This window comes from Cannabis sativa, chromosome 6 (genome assembly GCF_029168945.1).
Source record: "Cannabis sativa cultivar Pink pepper isolate KNU-18-1 chromosome 6, ASM2916894v1, whole genome shotgun sequence".
Classification (NCBI taxonomy): Eukaryota; Viridiplantae; Streptophyta; class Magnoliopsida; order Rosales; family Cannabaceae; genus Cannabis; species Cannabis sativa.
The window spans coordinates 1,419,709-1,444,995 of NC_083606.1; the positions used below are offsets into that span (position 1 = coordinate 1,419,709).

Sequence of the window (25,287 nt, forward strand, 5' to 3'; positions counted from 1 at the left end):
GATCCTGATATGAAATCAAAACAATTAATTAATTAATTAATTATATTTATATTGAAATAGATATTCAATTCTATATCTAGGTTATTGTAAGGTACCTTAATATATTTAGGACGTTGTTTGTAATGAATGCACAAATTTCTGATGAAACGTATGAGCGATCGCACACTTGTAAAGTCATATTGACTAAAATGAGTCATATGACTAATTATAGCCTCGTCAATAAATTGATCCCAAGTAGTGGTAGAATCGATAAGTTTCTGATGATCAGTTGCGATTATTTCTTCAACAGAAATACTTTCAAGTGCTTGCGAGAGTAAAGGGTGATTCTTTTCTAGATCACCAGCATCACATATTAAGTCTTTTTTCTTCTCTGATTTCCACATGAACGGATGGTTTAACACATCTACAGCTGTTGGTCTGTAACAATTAAAATTCAACATACTAGTTATAATTTGTTTAAGTACACTTCATATTAAAATTTCTATTCATATATATTTGAACAACACAAAGCATTTGACTTTTCTAAAAATAAATAATTTAAACAAAATCCATTCATATTTATTATATTTATATATATAAGTACCTGTCTAGAGGATTGACGCTCAACAAGCGAGAAATAAGATCTAGGGCTTCGGGAAAATTGATCAAAATATTTTCATTCACCATGTTGTTATGTTCAATATTGTATTGGCGAGAGTAAGAATCGTCTCCAAAAGGATGTCTACCGTTGGTGATAATGAAAAATAAAATGCATCCGAAACTAAACATATTTCCTTTGATTGTTTCCGCAGCATCATTTGCTTTCCAACCAAATTTATTACAATCTAACATAATATATAATTATAATTTCTCAGTTAGTACAATGAATATACATATATAAACTTTATTATAAAGTGGGTTAAATAAATATTACAACTAATTAATTACCTGATGAAGAATATTCACTTGTTTTAGTCATACAAGTATTTTTGGCCAATTCTGCTCTAAGAATACCATTCACTTCTTTTCGAACCAAAATATTTGATGGAGTAAGATTCAAATAAACTTTTCCCAAGTTGTGAAATTCAATAAGTTCCTCAATTATATCCCTATAAATATAAATATATAAATATTTTTAAATTCATCAAATTCTTTTTAATAAATTTAATCACAACAAATAAAATATATATTAATTTATTTAATTACAAAATTAAGAGTATTGCCACTCACTTTTTTTTTCATAATTAATTAACTATTTCTAATTATATTTTGTTGCAAACTTACACTATATTCTAACTAATTATTTAACAATTAATTATATTTTTTTCATACACAGTTCTAACACCAAAATAAATAACATGTATAAAATAAATTATTAATTTTTTAATAATATTTTATTTTCATTTTTTCTCCAAAGACAAAGTCAAACATATTGTATAGTAATAAGTAATAACAAAAATAGACAAAAATTGATATTAAGTATATTAGCTGCTGAAAAAAATATATAATTAGTATATATATAAACCTAAAATATTGTATATTTATTCCAATGCTCTTAAATTTCATAGTGTGCAATTACTAATTAAATAAATAATAAGATTTTTACAAAAATATAGAATTTTTGATAAAAATTTATAATTTTACTGTCACATAAAATTTCTTACAAAAATATTTTTTTTTTTATAAAACAACCGTAAAATAATAAAACTGAATAATTAAAACAACAGTAAAATAACTAAAAAACAACCGAATAACAATGAAAAATTATCACAGTAAACAGTAAAAAAATTATACATTATTTTTGAAAAAAATTCTGTCCCACAATAAAAAGGTAAAAAAGTTGAAAACTTGTATGTGGTGTAAAAATCTCTAAATAATTTAAGAAGACAATATAAAAATAGCACAATAGAAAATATTATTTATACCTTATGAATATTAAGCCCTTAGAAGTTGGTCGAGCAGTAAAAGTTTCAGTAATATTTTCAAATTGATTAGCCATCAAGTCTCCCAAATTACCAATATATTGGTTGTGATCATATCCAGAAATTGTTATATTTGCATTCTGTATTTCAATAACATTTCTATGTATTAATATATATTATAACATTTTATATCATAATTTTTTAATTTTTAATTTTTTTTAAATATAAAGAAAAAAATAATATTACTTACGCAATTCCAACATCGAATATTGCCGCATAATTTTTCCCATAGTAAGTACCAAATTGGTTTATAAATATTATTTTCGTGTATACGTAATAAATAATAATAATAATTAATTTCTCTTTTTTAATTTGTACCATTAATAAAATCAACAAATTTATTTATTTTATTTTTTTAAAAGAAAAAAACCTTTATTTGTGTTGTTGAAGGTGTCAACACTCCCCACCCAAGAGATTGGGAAGGGTAGTATAGGTTTGAAGAACAAATTGCCATTATTGAAAAATCTGTAAATATATGAAAAAAAAAATAATTAGGTTAATAAAAAAAATGACATAGATTATTATTGGAGAGTAAAAAATAATAGTCTTTTAAAAATATTATCATTAAATTATTACCAAAATTTATAATAAAATAAATATATACTCTCTTTTTACTAATGTTTATTTGATAATTAGGAAACAAACCGCGCTTAGAAATAGCACCCCTATCCTCATGTTCAATTTGTTTATTTATTATATGATATTATTTTTAATTACACACATTTTTGTGTGTTTTTTGTAATTTATTAGTAAATTTTTAAGTATCAAATTTAGGATTTGAATTTAAAATAGCTATAAATGTTTAAAAATTTATGATTTCATTAAAAAAAATATCATGAATACTTTAAAATATTTTGAAAAAAATATATAATAATATTAAATTAAGAATTTAGATTTAAATAACTGAAAATCTATCAGAATTTAGTATTTTATTAAAATGCTAATGTCAATTTATAGTATCTTATACTTATTTTTATTATTTTTGAAAAAAAAATAGTTATAGATATTTTGTTTTATAAACATAAATAAAGTTTACTTATAGATATTTTGTTTAAAACTGAAAAAAAAAAAGTATTGATAAGTTAAAGTGATCAAAAATTTATATTTTAGAAAAATGTGAAAAAGATAAAGTGAACAATTTAATTAAATAGTTATCATAGTAATTATTTTTAAAAATAAATTACAACTTATTTCTATCTACAAATTTTCTTTTTTTTCTTTTTTTCCATCTCTTTTGATCCTATTTTTTTTAAAAACTTAAAAAAATAATTATAAGAAAAACTTGACAAAAAATTAATAGGTTTTTTTAAACTAATTAATAATTATATTAGAAAAAAAGAAGAATAAAAGAGTCTAATATAGGATAAATACATTAATATTCAAATATATAGATAAAGAAGAATAATGTATGAATCCTACGTACAAAAACTCAAATCAAGGTTTGAAAAAAAAAAAACAGTTTATAAAAGTTATTTTCTTGATTTATAAGACATATTTACCTACAATTATAACTAATTAGATGGATTATATATATATAATACTTTACCTTTTCAAGTTATATTAATCGTAAAAGAAAGGAAGAAAGATTTAATTGTAAAACGATGAAGGCTATGATCACTGAACACTACGAGAGAGAGAGAGAAAGCAATCTACTCACACAAAGTACAAAAATACTATATATATATGTGGGAGATCTATACGGTTGCTAGAATGTTCTGGAAATTAAAAAAAAAGAAAAAAATTACATACCCAAATATACTAAAAACATATACAAATTAGTTAATTAAAACCCCTAAAATAATAATAATATAAATAAAGCAAAAGAATCATATATCAAAAGAACACATTTTTCACAGTGGGCGCGGACGGTGGCGGCGGACGATCTTGTTGGTCTCAATGCGGGCAATGCGGACGGTGGCTTCATCATTGAGATACTCCTTGTTAGATGAAGCTGATGGAGATAGAGAGAATGGAAGAGACCGAGACCAACAAGGTCGAGATGCATCGAGTGGCTAAGAGAACGACGGAGAGAGCGTGAGAGGGGTTCGCAGCATGGAGAAAGAGAGAGAAGGGAGCCAGCGATGAAGCTCCCGATCTCACCTCCGTCGGAAGAGAAACCAACGCGAAGGGAGGAGACTGTGATTTTTAAGGTTGGCGACGAAATTCGTGGTCTTGGTTTGGAGCTTGCTCTGGTCTGATCTATCATTGTGAAGAGATTTTTTTTGAGTTTTGACCATAATAATAATAATAATACGAAGAAACATTGAGAAGCTGATCATTTTTGAGTTCGAGTGCAGATGTGCAATCTTCAGAATGGCAGGGATATGTTAACTTTGTCTATATTATGTTCTGTTTTTTTTTTAATAATTTTCGATTTTGTTTTATTTTTAACATATGGAAGAGGTATGCATTTTGGTACTTGGTAATGATTGTCGGAGCTAATATGAAAATCACTTTCTCTAATTTACTAGAAATTGAAGTTGCTTAGGGTTGTATTGTATATAATATGAGTCATATTAAGTTGATTTGATTATATAAAAAATAAAGAGTAAAGTTAGTACTCTCTAATCAATATGGGATAAAACTTTCAAAGACATAAAATATGTAATATGAGATCCAAATTACTTGCTACTTAGCTTCCAAGTATAAAATTTCCAAATACCATTTAACAAGCAGAAAATTTTTTGTACTCATCCTATTTCATTTCATGATCTATACTACTCTCTTATTCATGACTCAATTGCTTTTGATTATTTCATTTCAGGATCGGGTGTTAGGGTCCGAGTCCGAGTTGGGGCTAGGATTGGTGGTTGGATGCCGAGGTCCAAGTTAGGTCTGGGTTCAAACTAAGGATAGGGTCTCAGCAGGAGGTCGCGGTCTAAGTCCAGGAAGGGTTCAACCTAGGGTTGACATTCGGGGAAAGGTCGAGCGTCGCAATTTAAGTATAGGGGTCGTGGTGCAAGTTTGAGGGTCAGGGTCTGAGGGTCGGGAATCAAGTTGGGTTTTGGGTCTAAGTCAGGGCTAAGGTTCGATCTGGACTGAGGTTCAAGTTCAAATTCGAGTCTGTGTTTGGGTCCAGATTTGAGTCGGGTCTGGGTTCAAGGGTCAAGTCAAGTCGGGGTCCCGAGGCTAGACTGGGATCACGGTCTGAGCCTAAATCCAAGTCGGGGCCATGGTTGAGGTTCAGACCAGAAGCCGAGCAGGCTTCACCCCAAGCATAGACTAAGCCTGTGCCTAGAGTCCACCTAGCCCAGCACCTTAAAAATAATTATCTCCTTTTAAAAATTCACATTTTTTTTAAATAAAAGCCTAAAATATTTTATTTTTCCTATAACCCACTAAATTTTAGGGTCGGGGCCAGCATTCGTGGTTAAAAGTGACTTTTATTTGTTTTCAAAATTTTTAAATTAAAATATAAAAATAGTTTTACAAAATATGATTTTTTTTTTCAAATTATCTCCACTTCTCTAATTAGAAATAAAAAAAATGTTTAAAAATGGTTAAGAGTCAGAGAACACACCCATAATTATTTCTAATAATTAACTTTTGCCCAAAAAAAAAATAATTGGCAAGAGAAAATTATCATTAGATTATACATTGTAATTATTTAACAACTTGTTACATTTTTGTGAAATATTTTAAGTAAATATACAAGAAGATTTAAATCACCATTACTCCTTGTCAAAATAGTTACTTATTTACCAATCAACTGGTTGAAATTAGAATAACACATTAAAACCAAAACATCAAACTAATTATTGCTATTAAAAGTTTGAACATGACTTTAGCTTGAATAATCCCAATTGGCAGAGTGAATTAAAAGAAGCAATTTGATGAAAATCTTTGAGACTCAATTATAATCATCATCACCCATAAGTACTGTTTCCTCCCTGCAAATATGTTGATTAGTATTCAAACAAACATATATAAATCAAAATGTATTTGCTGAAATCAATTACCTGTCTTCAAAGTATGTCTTATTATGTTCTGTTTCTTGGGTTAGTATGTTTGGTATGTGTTGAATTTTGGACCAATCTTCCCCTGTTCCTTCCTTGCACCTCGGAATTAACAGACTACATCCTTCTATTGACAAATAATTAATACTTTGAGGCAGTTCTGTTGGTGGTAATCACTCCAGCTTTTCCAAAAATCGAAGTTCTAATCGACGAAGGGAGGTGAGGTGTTAGAGCTCTGAGGTTATTGCAGTTGAAAACCTTAAGAGCTTTTAAAGATGGTGGGAGCAGCCATTCCTCTGGAAATGAATCCACCACAACTTCACAACGGCAGAGATCTAAATCATTCAATGATGGGAGACTTTGTAAATTCCATTTCATGCGATTATCCACGAGCATATCACATGATGTGATGTATAGACTTCTTAAAGAAGGTGGCAACCCCATCACTGAAAAGGTTTCCAACCTTGAGCAATTATTTATGCTCAACGTTTTGAGGGAAGAATATGCAGAGTCAATGTGAGTACTTGTTGGAAATATAGTTACCATTTCATCACAATGTACAACGTTGATGACTTCTAATGATGGAAAATTACACCCAGGTAATGCCACATTTAGCTTCCCGCATCTTTTCAAATCAAATTGCTTTAAACAACGAAAAATCTCACTTGTTTGTCACTCTTATTAATAAACGACCAATCCAACATATCTATTCTAACAAGTTCTAATCTTGCTAAGAATAGAAAGGGCTTATTCAAAGAAATACTACGAAATTCATCATGCATATCAATGCAGGTAACACGAAAATATCTCAGTGAACTTAGTTGTTGAAATGATAACAGCGGCTGGCAACAATTTTCACAGTGTAGATCAACCTCTTCCAAGTTACGATATGATGGATGCGTTACCCAATCTGGCAGACTTGTACCGTTATAACCAATAATTTCGAGTTTCTTTAAATTTACATGTGGTTGGAGTGCATTAAGTACTTCTTTTTCCTTTGTTGAGTTATCTTTCGTGCCATTCCATGAAAGAATGAGCTCGTCAAGATACTTTTTGTTCCTCAGTTCGCCTTCCAAAACATCACTCACATCATTAACATAGCTAAGGCCTGAAACATGTAAGCTTCCATGCAGATTCTCCAACTTACCCAACTCTTTGATCCTCGATCCACCACTTTTACACAAAACAAAATCACTTAACCTCTGAAGATTTGTCATATTACAGATATTTGGTGGCATCTCTTTTAAACGAGTCCACCTTGTTACAAGATGACGCAAGTTGATTGAGTTGGAAATGTTGGTTGGCAATTGTGTGAGATCATTACAATACATCAATAAGAGTGTTTCCAAATTGTATAACTCACAAATTGAAAGAGGTAACTCTTTGATTTTTGTGCCAGAGACATCCAAATACCTGAGTTGTTTTAAATTGCCAATTGAATCAGGCAAGTTTGTGATATGCGATTGTGACAAAGAAAGAGTTTTTAAGCATCCTCCATCCTTTAACACCATTTCAAGCTTAAATTGGGTCTCAAGTGATCTCCATATATGTCGTAATGGCAAAGCCAACAGGGTACGCAAATGCTTCACTCTAGAGAAGTTGTCAAATTCTATTGTATCTTTCAAGTCCTTCATGTATGATAGATGGCGAATCTTGCTATTGGTTATTAGCTTGCCAGAGTCGTTACAACTATCATAAATAAAGCAACTTTGACCTGATATATGCATAGCTAAATCATGCATAAGATCATGCATAGAAATATTAAGATTCCATGTATTGTTTCTTTGAAAAAACGATTTTGATATTAAAGCATTCCAATACTCTTCCCCAACATCTTCAATTCTTTTCCCTTTCTGAGGTTGCAAAAGACCTTCTGCCATCCAAATTAAGATTATTTTATCTTTGTCATCTTTTTGAAATTCATAATCTTTGGGAAAGATTGAAAGATGAGAAAAACATGGTTTCAAATAAGGAGGTAAGAAGTGGTAGCTCTACCATAAAGCCGGAACAATTCTAATGTTAAGGCGATTTGGCAACTCCCAGATATCACTTTGCAATACATGCCTCCATTCTTCATGATTTGACGTACATTTCAAAAGTCCAGCCATCGATTTTACAGCTAAAGGAAGACCCTTGCACTTTTCAACAATTTGCTTTCCAAATTCCTCCAATTCTAGATGTACCTCATTGGAGTCTATATCATCGAAGACGTGTTCTGCAAACAACTTCCAACAATTATCGTCAGACATTACTTGAAGATCGTAAGGTTGAACATTTGTCTTCATCATCAATGCAATATCCTTGCTCCGCATGGTCACAATAATTTTACTTCCTTGCTCGCCAAATTGAAAACAACTTTTCAAAGAGTCCCACAACAAATAATTCTCATTCCATACATCATCAAGAACAAAAAAAAACTTTTTCCCAAACAATGCACTTTTCAATTCATTTTGAAGTTGATGTACCTCTTCTGCATCACATCTTCGTTTAGTGATTGCCTCCAAAATAAGTTTGCTTATTTTTAAAACATCAAAATCGACGGAGATAGTTACCCATGCTTTCAAGTCAAAGTGTTGTTTGACACTGGCATCTGCATACACGCTTTGGACAAGCGTAGTTTTGCCTATACCACCCATCCCTACTATAGAAATAACAGAGATGTTATGGTCACCAACATCATGAGACAAGACTAGCTTAACAATAGCCTTTCTATCACTCTCCCTTCCATAGACCTTAATTAGAATCCTCTAGCAAAGGGGCATGTGGTCTATGTTGTAAAGTTGTTTTCATATCTACTTTTTTCAAATCAAGGTATTTTGTGTGAGCTAAAAGATCATCTAATGTATCAAGAATCTTCTCTACTTCACATGTCAAAGCTTTTTTAAATGGATTATAAAACTTTTTGAAAAAGCTCAAGGACTTACTTGTTGTGCTTTCGAGTTCACCTTTCTCCATCTTGATTCGCAAGGCTTCAGTGTTGATCTTGTCCATCACATGATCAGCTTCATAAACTACTTCTTTAAGATCTTCAAGCCACTTCTTCACATTGTCATCTCCAAGTTGTTTCTGCTCGGCATCATTGAGTAGAACATTAGCAGACTGCAACATTTTCTTCAACTTTTTGAGATTTGCTTCCTTATTTCCTCGAAAGAATTCAAGGACATCTTTAGAAGCAAGCCTAAGTTCAGGATGAAGAATCTAAATTGCTAAGTAGTATTAGAGATAGTATAGAGATTTCCGAATAATTCTATGAGTAACAAAAGACTAATATATAGAAACCAGAAATTCGAAACAAGGAAAATCATCGAACCAGAAATTCAAAACAAGGAAAATCATCGAACCAGCTAACTTACCAACCTAAGTATAATAGGGCATCATGCTTAGTAACAATCAACATGCATCAACTTATGAGATAAGATTACCATTAAAAAACACTAATGAATTAGGTTCTCTCTTGATAAACAGAACCCAGATCAAAGTAATTGTCCAAGTTTCGACTTTCATTCCAAGAATTGCAATCCCAAGCTGTAATTACTCCTTAAAAAAAATTCCTCTTTTCTACAGCTGGAAGAGACTACAGCACAATTTCAGCATCAACTTCTAAATTCGCTATAAAGAACGTAAATTTCTACGCAGTAATAGTCCGAAAACCATATGTAGTAACAATCAACAAGCATAAGCTCATGAAAGACACTATCAAAGCTTTCAGTAACTACCATCTTAAAAAACGAAAAAACAATGAATTTGGTTTCCCTCTTGATAAAACAGAGTCCAAATCAAAACTATTTGTCAAGTTTCAAACTTTATCCAGAAGTTACAAACCCAAAAGCTCAATTACCCAAACAAAAACCGATTTCAGCATCCACTTCTATATTCAGTAGAAAATGAAGTATCCTAGTTATAGGGTTTAGACACAGCTGAGATAGTGAAAGGAAAGAGATAAAGAAGAAGAAAGAAAAGTCTCATTGATATTTTTACACTGATACAATCATATCAAGAATCCAAAATTAACTGAAAGAAACAAAAAGGTGTTAGTTGACATCTACAAACAACTCTATAACTAACTCTGCACAGAGATTGACTAACTTCCAAAATAGTACTATAATTTATAAACAATAACAACCAAATTACTTGTCAAATTTCCAACTTGAATTAAACCAAAAACTACAATTTTACCAAAAAAACAAGAACACCCTTTTCCCTTTTTCATCAAAGCTTAGGTTAGAATCTCAGATATCACAAAAACACAAGCATGGAAAACTAATGAACTAATGAACTTTAGAAAGAACAACGGATCAAGTTTCAAACTTTATTCCAAAAATTACAAGCCCAAAACTCAATTACCCAAAAAAAAAAAATAACAAACAAATTTCATCATCCACTTCTAAATTCAATAGAAAAAGGTGTTAGTTAACAGCTACAAACAACTGTATAACTAACTCTATACAAAGACTAACTGTAAAGACCGCATATGATTAATACCTTGGATTATTAAATAATTAGGGTTTATCTATGAGATTTTGTTATTATTTATATAATACATATTATGGGAATTTATTTGAGTTCGTATATGTTTATTATGTTATTTATGTAAATTTCTCAATTTCTGTGATTGTGTTCGGAAGCTGTGGAAAGCGACGTTGGGTCTTTAGAGAGTCGTATTTTATATGATTTAGAATATTATCGGGATATCATTGTTAGATATTAGAGGCGTTAGAATTTTTTGGGATTTGGTAATTGACCAATTTACCCTTTGGAGTTTATAATTATTTAAATTAGCTTGAAGGGCAAGGAGGTCTTTATGCAAAGATTTCTTTTGTCGTATTTGGGGTTATTTTAAGGCTGAGTTTAAGTTATTAATTTGGAAAAAGAAAAAGAAAATTTTACATTACTTAAGTTAGAAGAAACCAACATTACTTAATTTGTAACGATTCTTCTCCACAGACAAATGCCTGAACTCAAAACCCACTTCATCAAAATTCAAACTTTCTCAGATAAAACATTAATGGCTATTGAGTTTAGTGCCAACCTTAAATGGGTCTGATTTTTTGTATGAGCTAAGCCAGATATGGTCTCAACCTTGGAATCAGCCATAACCAACCTTAGCTTGAAGCTTGAAGCTTTTCTTTATTACACTCAAAAATGGCAGAGATTATTGTCTCTAACTTCTACTCTAAGCTTGTTTGACACTTTCAAAGATTAAACTTTTTCTCTTTTTTTGGTAAAGATGTAATTTTTATTCATTGTTGATGAATAAAGATATGTTTTTTTATTGATATGATTGAACATTTTGGCTTTGTGACTTTTTGGCACGTGAAAGTTGAAACTTAATTGTTAATTTACTTGTTACCTTTTAGAAAACTATAGAAAAAAACTAAAGTTTTATTTTTGACATTAAAATCTTTAGATTTGCTAAATTATTTAGGTATTATAAGTGATTTTCAATATGGTGAAATTTTGGAAATGGTTAGTGAAGTTTTATACTAATCATTCAATTAAAATGTAGGGGATTTTTCATATATATACTTGATTACATAATTATTTATGAAAATAACAAAATTAATTTAATTAGTTTAAAAGAGTGTTAGTTCTACCGAAATATAAATAATATACTCAATTACTCATATTTCTTGTATTGTGTTGTGAGCCACTTTTGCTATCTTTTTTTTCTGTCCACTTTTTTTTTTCTTTCTCTTTTTTTTTTCTTTTCTTTTCTTTTTTTAATAACAATTTATTTTTTTTCTTTTTTAATATTTATCCTTATTATTTTTTCAAACTACACCGTTAGTTTAGTGGCCTTAAAAATATAATCATTCCAACCTATTTCTTAATGTAACCATTTTAATATATGGAAAATATATATTTAAAATAAAAAGCAACATTTTAATTTATTAAATGTTGTTAATAAAAAAAATTATATTTAAAAATTATGAGATGTTATTAAAGAAAATAAGATACTAAGATATTAAATAGTTTGTGAGATAATATTATCTCATATATATTTATTTCTTATTCTCGCTAGTTAATTATAATTATAATAATAAATAGGTATAAATTGTTGATCAAAATACACTTATGTTACTTTTTTACTTGTTTATTTTTATAGTAACTTTTACGTTACCTTTAAATATATTTAAAATCTAATAAGGTACTAAATAGTTTATATTAGCAAAATAAATACATATTTTTTAATATTTATATAATTATTGTGTGATGTTATTGAAATAATTCTATAAAATAAATTTATAAAGAATGTATACCATACAGTAACTTTTATGTATAAAATTACAAATTAGTTTTAGTAATATGAAATTAGTTGACATATTGGATTTTATTTAAGTTATTGGTTGCTTTTTTTTCATTAAAAAATATAAAAAGGACTATAAGGTTAATTCTGAAAATTTTATTCGGTGAAAAAATCTATGGTTCCACATATCAAAAGAATTATCTTGAAAAAATAGATCAAAATGGTGTCACTCTTGAGCTCAAACAAATAGCCGTGTAACTTGAATTTTATTTTTCTTATGTTTTCCTTATAAGTTATTTTAAAAATCTACCAAAATTGTTCTGTAAAAAAGAGAATACAATTTAGTAACTAAAATGTTACTAAAAAATATTAGTCTTAAAAAATATATGTTTCCCACATATCAAAAGATGTAACTGAAATATATTACAGAAATCGATCAACATTGCATTATAAAGTAAACTTATGTAGCATACAATTTAGTAACTTTTAAATATTAAATATCAAAATATTTTTTAATAACCAATGAAATTAGTTAGTTATATTTTATTTTGTTTAAACATAAATTTTGATTGTTTTTGTTTGTCAATTAAACCAAAAGAAATTAAAATGTTACTTTTAATTTCGATTATCTTTTCTAGTAACGGTAAAGAAATATATGCTTTCCACATATTCAAATAATTTAATTGAAGAGTATGTTGTAATGGTATAACTTTTGAGACCAAACAATGACTTGTGTTATTAGAAAAGATTTTATTAAAAAAATAATAGAGAAAATATTGATAAGTATCCCATCTTTTAAAAAAGAATCAGACTATTATTATAAAATGAAAAATATATATATATATACATATATATAGCTTGGAAATACATGAGTCTATAAAAAAAAAAAAATAGAGAGGAGATACATATATATGTTTAAAAAAGAAAAAATAAACTAGCGTACATATAAAAAGAGAGAAAAAGAAAACAATAAGCATGTATATACTTGTCAAAAAATATTATAAAATTAAGGGTATATTCTACAATAAAAATTATCAGCGTTACTTATGATGTTTTTTCCAAATTTTCGTCTGCTGGCGTAATTATCTCTAAAATGTATGTGATTTGATATTTAATTATTTGGGTTAGTTAGGATTTTGTCTATCGAATTTTAATATGTATCAAATCATGTTACCAAATCTTTTAGGTCGTTAAAAAAAAATCGAACTTTGACATGTACCACATCATGTCCTCAAATTTCTCATTTCATTAAAAATTCCTTTTAAATATTTAGATTGTTAGATTCAAAGACTTCTATCTAATTTTGTTCAATATTATTAATATGTCGATTGCCCATGTACTGAATTGTACCTCCAAAATTTAATATCTATCAAATCGTACTCCTAAACTTTCAGCGTTTATAAAAAAAATTTCAATCCAAATATCTAATTAGTACAATTCAAGATGGTGCTAAAAATTTTGTGTTGTACAACATTTTTCTAAAATTATGCATTTTGTATAAAATTTCGTACACTATTTAGACTATTTTGAGTCACAAAGTCACAAGATTGATCAATAATTATTATAGCATTTCGATTAATCTTGAATGACTCCAAATGGCCAGTTCAATTGTTGTGAGGAAATCTTTTTCCTTAGCTAATCACTTTTGTACTTATACCTTTTAATTTGATGCAACTAATCACTTTGTCTAATTTACTAGAAATTGAAGTTGATTAAGATTTTATTGTATATAATATGAGTCATAATACCTTTCTTCAACCATAAAATTAATTTAAAACATAAATACTAAATCCCTCCAATAACTTTTTCTTTAAACAAAAAATTAGGTAATAAGTTTCTGGTGAATCCCCACCCTTAAAACAAGTTGTTACAACAATAATAATGTCCAAAAAAAATAATTCAAAATTAAAACAAATCACAAAACTAAAACTTGAACTTAATTGAAAATAAGACAAAAAAAACGTAACTCAATAATGAATGAATTGTGGATCTTTATTGAATAGGAATAGTCAGTAGTACACAATAGAATGAGTCCAAAATTACAACTCAACACAGTAAGTAATTACAAAGAAATACCTCACATTAAGGAAAATCACTTCAAGAGTGATACTCCCTTTTACATCCCTCCACACACACTCATTATGATCTTGGACTCTCTCTCTCTCTAAACTGAATCTAAAGTATGAGCTTTGGAGATTAGAGATCAGAACTCTCTACTCAAACCTGTCTTTGAGAATAGAGGAATCCCTATATATAGTTGCTGGTGGGTCCCCTTTAAGTTGGTATTAAAGCCAACTGTTATAACTTGCAGCAGCTTTCTTCAGATTCATCTGATGAGCAAATAGATGGACATGCTGACTTGACAGGTTAAGTAAGTTTAATCCCAACAAAGTTTATTATAATGTACTATAAATTATTCAATTTTATTTTGATAAAGTAGTAGAATATTGAAGTCTTCTTGGTTGTTATCTTCAAAGTATTCTTCAAAGTCTTCTTCTCCTCGACAATATATATAAATTGCTTCGTAAACCTTCATAAAAAGCTTTGGAAATATAATTGTAAAATAATTGTCGTACAAATCGTTCCGATTCCTTACACCTATAAGATCCTGATATGAAATCAAAACAATTAATTAATTAATTATATTTATATTGAAATAGATATTCAATTCTATATCTAGGTTATTGTAAGGTACCTTAATATATTTAGGACGTTGTTTGTAATGAATGCACAAATTTCTGGTGAAACGTATGAGCGATCGCACACTTGTAAAGTCATATTGACTAAAATGAGTCATATGACTAATTATAGCCTCGTCAATAAATTGATCCCAAGTAGTGGTGGAATCGGTACGTTTTTGATAATCAGTTGCAATTATTTCTTCAATAGAAATACTTTCAAGTGCTTGCGATAGTAAATGATGACTCTTTTCTAGATCACCAGCATCACATATTAAGTCTTTTTTCTTCTCTGATTTTCACATGAACGGATGGTTTAACACATCTACAGCTGTTGGTCTGTAACAATTAAAATTCAATATACTAGTTATAATTTGTTAAGTACACTTCACATTAAAATTTCTATTCATATATATTTGAACAACACAAAGCATTTGATTTTTCTATAAATAAATAATTTAAATAAAATCCATTCATATATATTATATTTATATATGTAAGTACCTGTCTAGAGGATTGACGCTCAACAAGCGAGAAATAAGACCTAGGGCTTCGGGAAAATTGATCAAAATATTTTCATTCACCATGTTATTATGTTCAATATTGTATTGGCGAGAGTAAGAATTGTCTCCAAAAGGATGTCTACCGTTGGTGATAATGAAAAATAAAATGCATCCGAAACTAAACATATTTCCTTTGATTGTTTCCGCAGCATCATTTGCTTTCCAACCAAATTTATTACAATCTAACATAATATATAATTATAATTTCTCAGTTAGTACAATGAATATACATATATAAACTTTATTACAAAGTGGGTTAAATAAATATTTCAACTAATTAATTACCTGATGAAGAATATTCACTTGTTTTAGTCATACAAGTATTTTTGGCCAATTCTGCTCTAAGAATACCATTCACTTCTTTTTGAACCAAAATATTTGATGGAGTAAGATTCAAATAAACTTTTCCCAAGTTGTGAAATTCAATAAGTTCCTCAATTATATCCCTATAAATGTAAATATATAAATATGTTAATAATAAATATTTTTCTTTTTAATAAATTTAATCACAACAAATACAATACATATTAATTTATTTAATTACAAAAATTAAGAGTATTGCCACTCACTTTTTTCTTCATAATTAATTAACTATTTCTAATTATATTTTGTTGCAAACTTACACTATATTCTAACTAATTATTTAACAATTAATTATATTTTTTCATACACAGTTCTAACACCAAAATAAATAACATGTATAAAATAAATTATTAATTTTTTAATAATATTTTATTTTCATTTTTTCTCCAAAGACAAAGTCAAACATATTGTATAGTAATAAGTAATAACAAAAATAGACAAAAATTGATATTAAGTATATTAGCTGCTGAAAAAAATATATAATTAGTATATATATAAACCTAAAATATTGTATATTTATTCCAATGCTCTTAAATTTCATAGTGTGCAATTACTAATTAAATAAATAATAAGATTTTTACAAAAATATAGAATTTTTGATAAAAATTTATAATTTTACTGTCACATAAAATTTCTTACAAAAATATTTTTTTTTTTATAAAACAACCGTAAAATAATAAAACTGAATAATTAAAACAACAGTAAAATAACTAAAAAACAACCGAATAACAATGAAAAATTATCACAGTAAACAGTAAAAAAATTATACATTATTTTTGAAAAAAATTCTGTCCCACAATAAAAAGGTAAAAAAGTTGAAAACTTGTATGTGGTGTAAAAATCTCTAAATAATTTAAGAAGACAATATAAAAATAGCACAATAGAAAATATTATTTATACCTTATGAATATTAAGCCCTTAGAAGTTGGTCGAGCAGTAAAAGTTTCAGTAATATTTTCAAATTGATTAGCCATCAAGTCTCCCAAATTACCAATATATTGGTTGTGATCATATCCAGAAATTGTTATATTTGCATTCTGTATTTCAATAACATTTCTATGTATTAATATATATTATAACATTTTATATCATAATTTTTTAATTTTTAATTTTTTTTAAATATAAAGAAAAAAATAATATTACTTACGCAATTCCAACATCGAATATTGCCGCATAATTTTTCCCATAGTAAGTACCAAATTGGTTTATAAATATTATTTTCAGGTATCTGTAAAAAATAATAATAATAATTAATTTCTCTTTTTTAATTTGTACCATTAATAAAATCAACAAATTTATTTATTTTATTTTTTTAAAAGAAAAAAACCTTTATTTGTGTTGTTGAAGGTGTCAACACTCCCCACCCAAGAGATTGGGAAGGGTAGTATAGGTTTGAAGAACAAATTGCCATTATTGAAAAATCTGTAAATATATGAAAAAAAAAATAATTAGGTTAATAAAAAAAAATGACATAGATTATTATTGGAGAGTAAAAAATAATAGTCTTTTAAAAATATTATCATTAAATTATTACCAAAATTTATAATAAAATAAATATATACTCTCTTTTTACTAATGTTTATTTGATAATTAGGAAACAAACCGCGCTTAGAAATAGCACCCCTATCCTCATGTTCAATTTGTTTATTTATTATATGATATTATTTTTAATTACACACATTTTTGTGTGTTTTTTGTAATTTATTAGTAAATTTTTAAGTATCAAATTTAGGATTTGAATTTAAAATAGCTATAAATGTTTAAAAATTTATGATTTCATTAAAAAAAATATCATGAATACTTTAAAATATTTTGAAAAAAATATATAATAATATTAAATTAAGAATTTAGATTTAAATAACTGAAAATCTATCAGAATTTAGTATTTTATTAAAATGCTAATGTCAATTTATAGTATCTTATACTTATTTTTATTATTTTTGAAAAAAAAATAGTTATAGATATTTTGTTTTATAAACATAAATAAAGTTTACTTATAGATATTTTGTTTAAAACTGAAAAAAAAAAAGTATTGATAAGTTAAAGTGATCAAAAATTTATATTTTAGAAAAATGTGAAAAAGATAAAGTGAACAATTTAATTAAATAGTTATCATAGTAATTATTTTTAAAAATAAATTACAACTTATTTCTATCTACAAATTTTCTTTTTTTTCTTTTTTTCCATCTCTTTTGATCCTATTTTTTTTAAAAACTTAAAAAAATAATTATAAGAAAAACTTGACAAAAAATTAATAGGTTTTTTTAAACTAATTAATAATTATATTAGAAAAAAAGAAGAATAAAAGAGTCTAATATAGGATAAATACATTAATATTCAAATATATAGATAAAGAAGAATAATGTATGAATCCTACGTACAAAAACTCAAATCAAGGTTTGAAAAAAAAAAAACAGTTTATAAAAGTTATTTTCTTGATTTATAAGACATATTTACCTACAATTATAACTAATTAGATGGATTATATATATATAATACTTTACCTTTTCAAGTTATATTAATCGTAAAAGAAAGGAAGAAAGATTTAATTGTAAAACGATGAAGGCTATGATCACTGAACACTACGAGAGAGAGAGAGAAAGCAATCTACTCACACAAAGTACAAAAATACTATATATATATATGTGGGAGATCTATACGGTTGCTAGAATGTTCTGGAAATTTAAAAAAAGAAAAAAATTACATACCCAAATATACTAAAAACATATACAAATTAGTTAATTAAAACCCCTAAAATAATAATAATATAAATAAAGCAAAAGAATCATATATCAAAAGAACACATTTTTCACAGTGGGCGCGGACGGTGGCGGCGGACGATCTTGTTGGTCTCAATCTGGGCAGCGGACGGTGGCTTCATCATTGAGATACTCCTTGTTAGATGAAGCTGATGGAGATAGAGAGAATGGAAGAGACCGAGACCAACAAGGTCGAGATGCATCGAGTGGCTAAGAGAACGACGGAGAGAGCGTGAGAGGGGTTCGCAGCATGGAGAAAGAGAGAGAAGGGAGCCAGCGATGAAGCTCCCGATCTCACCTCCGTCGGAAGAGAAACCAACGCGAAGGGAGGAGACTGTGATTTTTAAGGTTGGCGACGAAATTCGTGGTCTTGGTTTGGAGCTTGCTCTGGTCTGATCTATCATTGTGAAGAGATTTTTTTTGAGTTTTGACCATAATAATAATAATAATACGAAGAAACATTGAGAAGCTGATCATTTTTGAGTTCGAGTGCAGATGTGCAATCTTCAGAATGGCAGGGATATGTTAACTTTGTCTATATTATGTTCTGTTTTTTTTTTAATAATTTTCGATTTTGTTTTATTTTTAACATATGGAAGAGGTATGCATTTTGGTACTTGGTAATGATTGTCGGAGCTAATATGAAAATCACTTTCTCTAATTTACTAGAAATTGAAGTTGCTTAGGGTTGTATTGTATATAATATGAGTCATATTAAGTTGATTTGATTATATAAAAAATAAAGAGTAAAGTTAGTACTCTCTAATCAATATGGGATAAAACTTTCAAAGACATAAAATATGTAATATGAGATCCAAATTACTTGCTACTTAGCTTCCAAGTATAAAATTTCCAAATACCATTTAACAAGCAGAAAATTTTTTGTACTCATCCTATTTCATTTCATGATCTATACTACTCTCTTATTCATGACTCAATTGCTTTTGATTATTTCATTTCAGGATCGGGTGTTAGGGTCCGAGTCCGAGTTGGGGCTAGGGTTGGTGGTTGGATGCCGAGGTCCAAGTTAGGTCTGGGTTCAAACTAAGGATAGGGTCTCAGCAGGAGGTCGCGGTCTAAGTCCAGGAAGGGTTCAACCTAGGGTTGACATTCGGGGAAAGGTCGAGCGTCGCAATTTAAGTATAGGGGTCGTGGTGCAAGTTTGAGGGTCAGGGTCTGAGGGTCGGGAATCAAGTTGGGTTTTGGGTCTAAGTCAGGGCTAAGGTTCGATCTGGACTGAGGTTCAAGTTCAAATTCGAGTCTGTGTTTGGGTCCAGATTTGAGTCGGGTCTGGGTTCAAGGGTCAAGTCAAGTCGGGGTCCCGAGGCTAGACTGGGATCACGGTCTGAGCCTAAATCCAAGTCGGGGCCATGGTTGAGGTTCAGACCAGAAGCCGAGCAGGCTTCACCCCAAGCATAGACTAAGCCTGTGCCTAGAGTCCACCTAGCCCAGCACCTTAAAAATAATTATCTCCTTTTAAAAATTCACATTTTTTTTAAATAAAAGCCTAAAATATTTTATTTTTCCTATAACCCACTAAATTTTAGGGTCGGGGCCAGCATTCGTGGTTAAAAGTGACTTTTATTTGTTTTCAAAATTTTTAAATTAAAATATAAAAATAGTTTTACAAAATATGATTTTTTTTTTCAAATTATCTCCACTTCTCTAATTAGAAATAAAAAAAATGTTTAAAAATGGTTAAGAGTCAGAGAACACACCCATAATCATCTTGAACCCTTTATGAACCATAAAATAACAATAATTAACTTAAAAAAATTGTACAAACTGAGAAAGAATAAAAAACACACACACAATTGAAGTATTAATTAAGATAAAAAAACAATAGGACAATCTTCTACGGCAACACCGCGAGCAATTGGATAAAGTTAATTAACGTTGTAATTTCTTTTACATTTTGTTATTTAAAAAAAAATAACTAATATCTTAAAAACAAACAGTTTAATATATATTTTAAGAATTATTACATGGAAAACACAAATTGATACTTTATTTACAAAAATATCTCCATAAGGTGTGGACAATATTTATACTTTTTATGTATTTTTAATTACCAAAATACCTCTTATACAATCAGACGATAGTTGCTGGGTAGTTGGCCGAAGGTTGCTGGGTGGTTGGTCGAATGTTGCATCAGACGAAATGGTCAAGTGAAGAGTGTAGTAGAGAAGGATCTACCATGTTTTCAACTGTCAACAAACTTCCATCTAACATAACGGTTTTGAGTAAAGACAGAATGTATCGAAAAAGAAGACACCCGACCTCATCAGAGCAGAGCGACACTAGGCCAAAGACATCATAAGATTGAAGAGTGAAGTAGAAAAACAACTCCGATGCAGATACTGAAGTTGAAAAAGGCTCATCACTTCATGTATTGTGTGGTTCAAATGCTCTAAAGACAAGAGAAAGAGAAAAAAAAATATTGAAATATCATCACAGTACTTAACCATTGTAGAACAAGACAATGTAGTTGTAGAAAAATATTGTCTCATATCATATGGTTTTATCTAATTGCATGCCTATAGAATTTCAAACAACTAATTTTCATAATAATTAAGAAACAAGGAGCTTAACATTCTCATCTCATTCATAATGTGAAACATTCATATTGATTCCTACACATACATTTAAGCTATATATAGTTTTTAACATACAATCTCATACTCACCCATCCACAAAACATTATGAAATTAAGAAAAGATAATACAAAAAACTAATTGTCACAACAATACAACAGCAATAATGTTCAAAGAGAGAATTTAAAGAAGCTTACTTGTGAGAGTTGGAATAATTGAATTAATATGTTATGTTAGATTCTTAAATTGATATAAGCAAAGAAACATATATAAATTAAAATGTATTTGCTGAAATAAATTCAAGGTTGAGGTCGAGATGAATAGTTACCTGAAAATGAAGTACCCTAGGGTTTAGGCATATATAGCTGAGATGATGAAAGGAAAGAGATAAAGTACAAGCAAGAAAAGTCTCATTGATATTTACACATTGATACAATCATATATATCAACAATCCAAAGCTAACTGAAAGAACCAAAAAGGTTTTAGTTGATCTTTGGAGAGTCTAAGGCCCTGGAAATAAACGAATGTATATGTAACGATTCTTCTCCACAGACAAATGCCTGAACTCAAAACCCACTTCATCAAAATTCAAACTTTCTCAGATAAAACATTAATGGGTATTGAGTTTAGTGTAGTACGTACCGGTTCCATAAGCCAACCTTAAATGGGTCTGATTTTTTGTATGAGCTAAGCCAGATATGGTCTCAAAATCAGCCATAACCGACCTTCGCTTGAAGCTTGAAGCTTTTCTTTATTACACTCAAAAATGGCAGAGATTATTGTCTCTAACTTCTTCTCTAAGCTTGTTTGACACTATCAAAGATTTACTTTTTCTTTTTTTTTTTTTGGTAAAGATGTAATTTTTATTCATTGTTGATGAATAAAGATATGTTTTTTATTGATTTGATTGAACATTTTGGCTTTGTGACTTTTTGGCACGTGAAAGTTGAAACTTAATTGTTAATTTACTTGTTACCTTTTAGAAAACTATAGAAAAAACTAAAGTTTTATTTTTGACATTAAAATCTTTAGATTATTTGTTAAATTATTTATGTATTATTAGTGATTTTCAATATCATTACATGAAATTTTGGAAATGGTTAGTGAAGTTTTATCATAATCATTCAATTAAAATGTATGTGATTTGATATTTAACTATCTTACTATGAGTTAGTTAGAATTTTATCTATCGAATTTTAATATGTATTAAATTATGTTACCAAATTTTTTAGGTCGTTAAAAAAAATTTCGAACTTTGACATGTACCATATCATGTCCTCAAACTTCTCATTTCATTAAAAATTCCCTTCAAATATTGAGATTGTTAAATTTAAAGACTTCTATCCAATTCTGTTCAATTTTATTAATATGTCGATTAATGTCCATGTACTAAATTGTACCTCCAAAATTTAATATCTATCAAATCGTATTCCTAAACTTTCAGCTTTTACACAAAAAATTTCAATCCAAATATCTTAATAGTACAATTCAAGATGGTGCTACAAAATTTTTGTGTTGTAATTTTTCTAAAATTATGCATTTTGTATAAAATTCCGTACACTTTTTAGACTATTTCGAGTCACAAAGTCACAAGATTGAACAATAATTATTATAGCATTTGGATTAATCTTGAATGACTCCAAATGGCCAATTCAATTGTGAGGAAAGCTTTTTCCTTAGCTAATAACTTTTGTACTTATACCTTTTAATTTGATGCAACTAATCACTTTCTCTAATTTACTAGAAATTAAAGTTGATTAGAGTTTTATGTATATAATATGAGTCATATTAAGCTGGGTTAATATCTTTCTTCAATCATATAATTAATTAATTCAAACATAAATACCATTTCCCTCCAATAACTTTTTCTTTAAACAAAATATTAGTGAATAAGTTTGTCGTGAATTCCCACCCTCAAAACAAGTTATTACAACAGTAATAATGTCTAAAAAACAAAATTCAAAACTAAAATCAATCACAAAACTAAAACTTGAACTTAATTGAAAATAAGACAAAGAAAACTTAAGTCAATAATAAATGAATAGTGGATCTTTATTGAATAGGAATAGCCAGTTGTACACAATAGAATGAGTCCAAAATTACAACTCAACACAGTAAGTAATTATAAAGAAATGCCTCACATTGAGGGAAATCACTTCAAGAGTGATACTCCCTTTTACATCCCTCCACACACACTCATTATGATCTTGGTCTCTCTCTCTCTAAACTGAATCTAAAGTATGAGCTTTGGAGATTAGAGATCAGAACTCTCAACTCAGACCTGTCTTTGAGAATAAAGGAATCCCTATATATAGTTGTTGGTGGGTCCCCTTTAAGTTGGTATTAAAGCCAACTATTATAACTTGCAGCAGCTCTCTTCAGATTCATCTGATGAGCAAATAGATGGACATACTGACTTGACAGGTTAAGTGAGTTTAATCCCAACAAAATTTATTATAATGTACTATAAATTATTCTATTTTATTTTGATAAAGTAGTAGAATATTGAAGTCTTCTTGGTTGTTATCTTCAAAGTATTCTTCAAAGTCTTCTTCTCCTCGACAATATATATAAATTGCTTCGTAAACCTTCATAAAAAGCTTTGGAAATATAATTGTGAAATAATTGTCGTACAAATCGTTTCGATTCCTTACACCTATAAGATCCTGATATGAAATCAAAACAATTAATTAATTAATTAATTATATTTATATTGAAATAGATATTCAATTCTATATCTAGGTTATTGTAAGGTACCTTAATATATTTAGGACGTTGTTTGTAATGAATGCACAAATTTCTGATGAAACGTATGAGCGATCGCACACTTGTAAAGTCATATTGACTAAAATGAGTCATATGACTAATTATAGCCTCGTCAATAAATTGATCCCAAGTAGTGGTAGAATCGATAAGTTTCTGATGATCAGTTGCGATTATTTCTTCAACAGAAATACTTTCAAGTGCTTGCGAGAGTAAAGGGTGATTCTTTTCTAGATCACCAGCATCACATATTAAGTCTTTTTTCTTCTCTGATTTCCACATGAACGGATGGTTTAACACATCTACAGCTGTTGGTCTGTAACAATTAAAATTCAACATACTAGTTATAATTTGTTTAAGTACACTTCATATTAAAATTTCTATTCATATATATTTGAACAACACAAAGCATTTGACTTTTCTAAAAATAAATAATTTAAACAAAATCCATTCATATTTATTATATTTATATATATAAGTACCTGTCTAGAGGATTGACGCTCAACAAGCGAGAAATAAGATCTAGGGCTTCGGGAAAATTGATCAAAATATTTTCATTCACCATGTTGTTATGTTCAATATTGTATTGGCGAGAGTAAGAATCGTCTCCAAAAGGATGTCTACCGTTGGTGATAATGAAAAATAAAATGCATCCGAAACTAAACATATTTCCTTTGATTGTTTCCGCAGCATCATTTGCTTTCCAACCAAATTTATTACAATCTAACATAATATATAATTATAATTTCTCGGATTAGTACAATGAATATACATATATAAACTTTATTATAAAGTGGGTTAAATAAATATTACAAATAATTAATTACACGATGAAGAATATTCACTTGTTTTAGTCATACAAGTATTTTTGGCCAATTCTGCTCTAAGAATACCATTCACTTCTTTTCGAACCAAAATATTTGATGGAGTAAGATTCAAATAAACTTTTCCCAAGTTGTGAAATTCAATAAGTTCCTCAATTATATCCCTATAAATATAAATATATAAATATTTTTAAATTCATCAAATTCTTTTTAATAAATTTAATCACAACAAATAAAATATATATTAATTTATTTAATTACAAAATTAAGAGTATTGCCACTCACTTTTTTTTTCATAATTAATTAACTATTTCTAATTATATTTTGTTGCAAACTTACACTATATTCTAACTAATTATTTAACAATTAATTATATTTTTTTCATACACAGTTCTAACACCAAAATAAATAACATGTATAAAATAAATTATTAATTTTTTAATAATATTTTATTTTCATTTTTTCTCCAAAGACAAAGTCAAACATATTGTATAGTAATAAGTAATAACAAAAATAGACAAAAATTGATATTAAGTATATTAGCTGCTGAAAAAAATATATAATTAGTATATATATAA

At 28.2% G+C, this 25,287-nt stretch overlaps 1 protein-coding gene across 1 annotated transcript; it reads right to left on the reverse strand.

Annotated features, from left to right (window-relative positions):
- Positions 1-7,321: 7,321 nt before the first annotated feature.
- Positions 7,322-24,450, reverse strand: LOC133038974 (putative disease resistance protein RGA3). The gene is made up of 4 exons (XM_061117703.1): positions 24,368-24,450; positions 23,880-24,201; positions 8,714-9,115; positions 7,322-8,664 (listed from the first exon to the last, which is right to left on the reverse strand). The coding sequence occupies exons 1-4, from the start codon at positions 24,448-24,450 to the stop codon at positions 7,909-7,911; spliced, it is 1,563 nt and encodes a 520-aa protein (XP_060973686.1). The 3' UTR covers positions 7,322-7,908.
- Between the last annotated feature and the right edge of the window lie 837 nt (positions 24,451-25,287).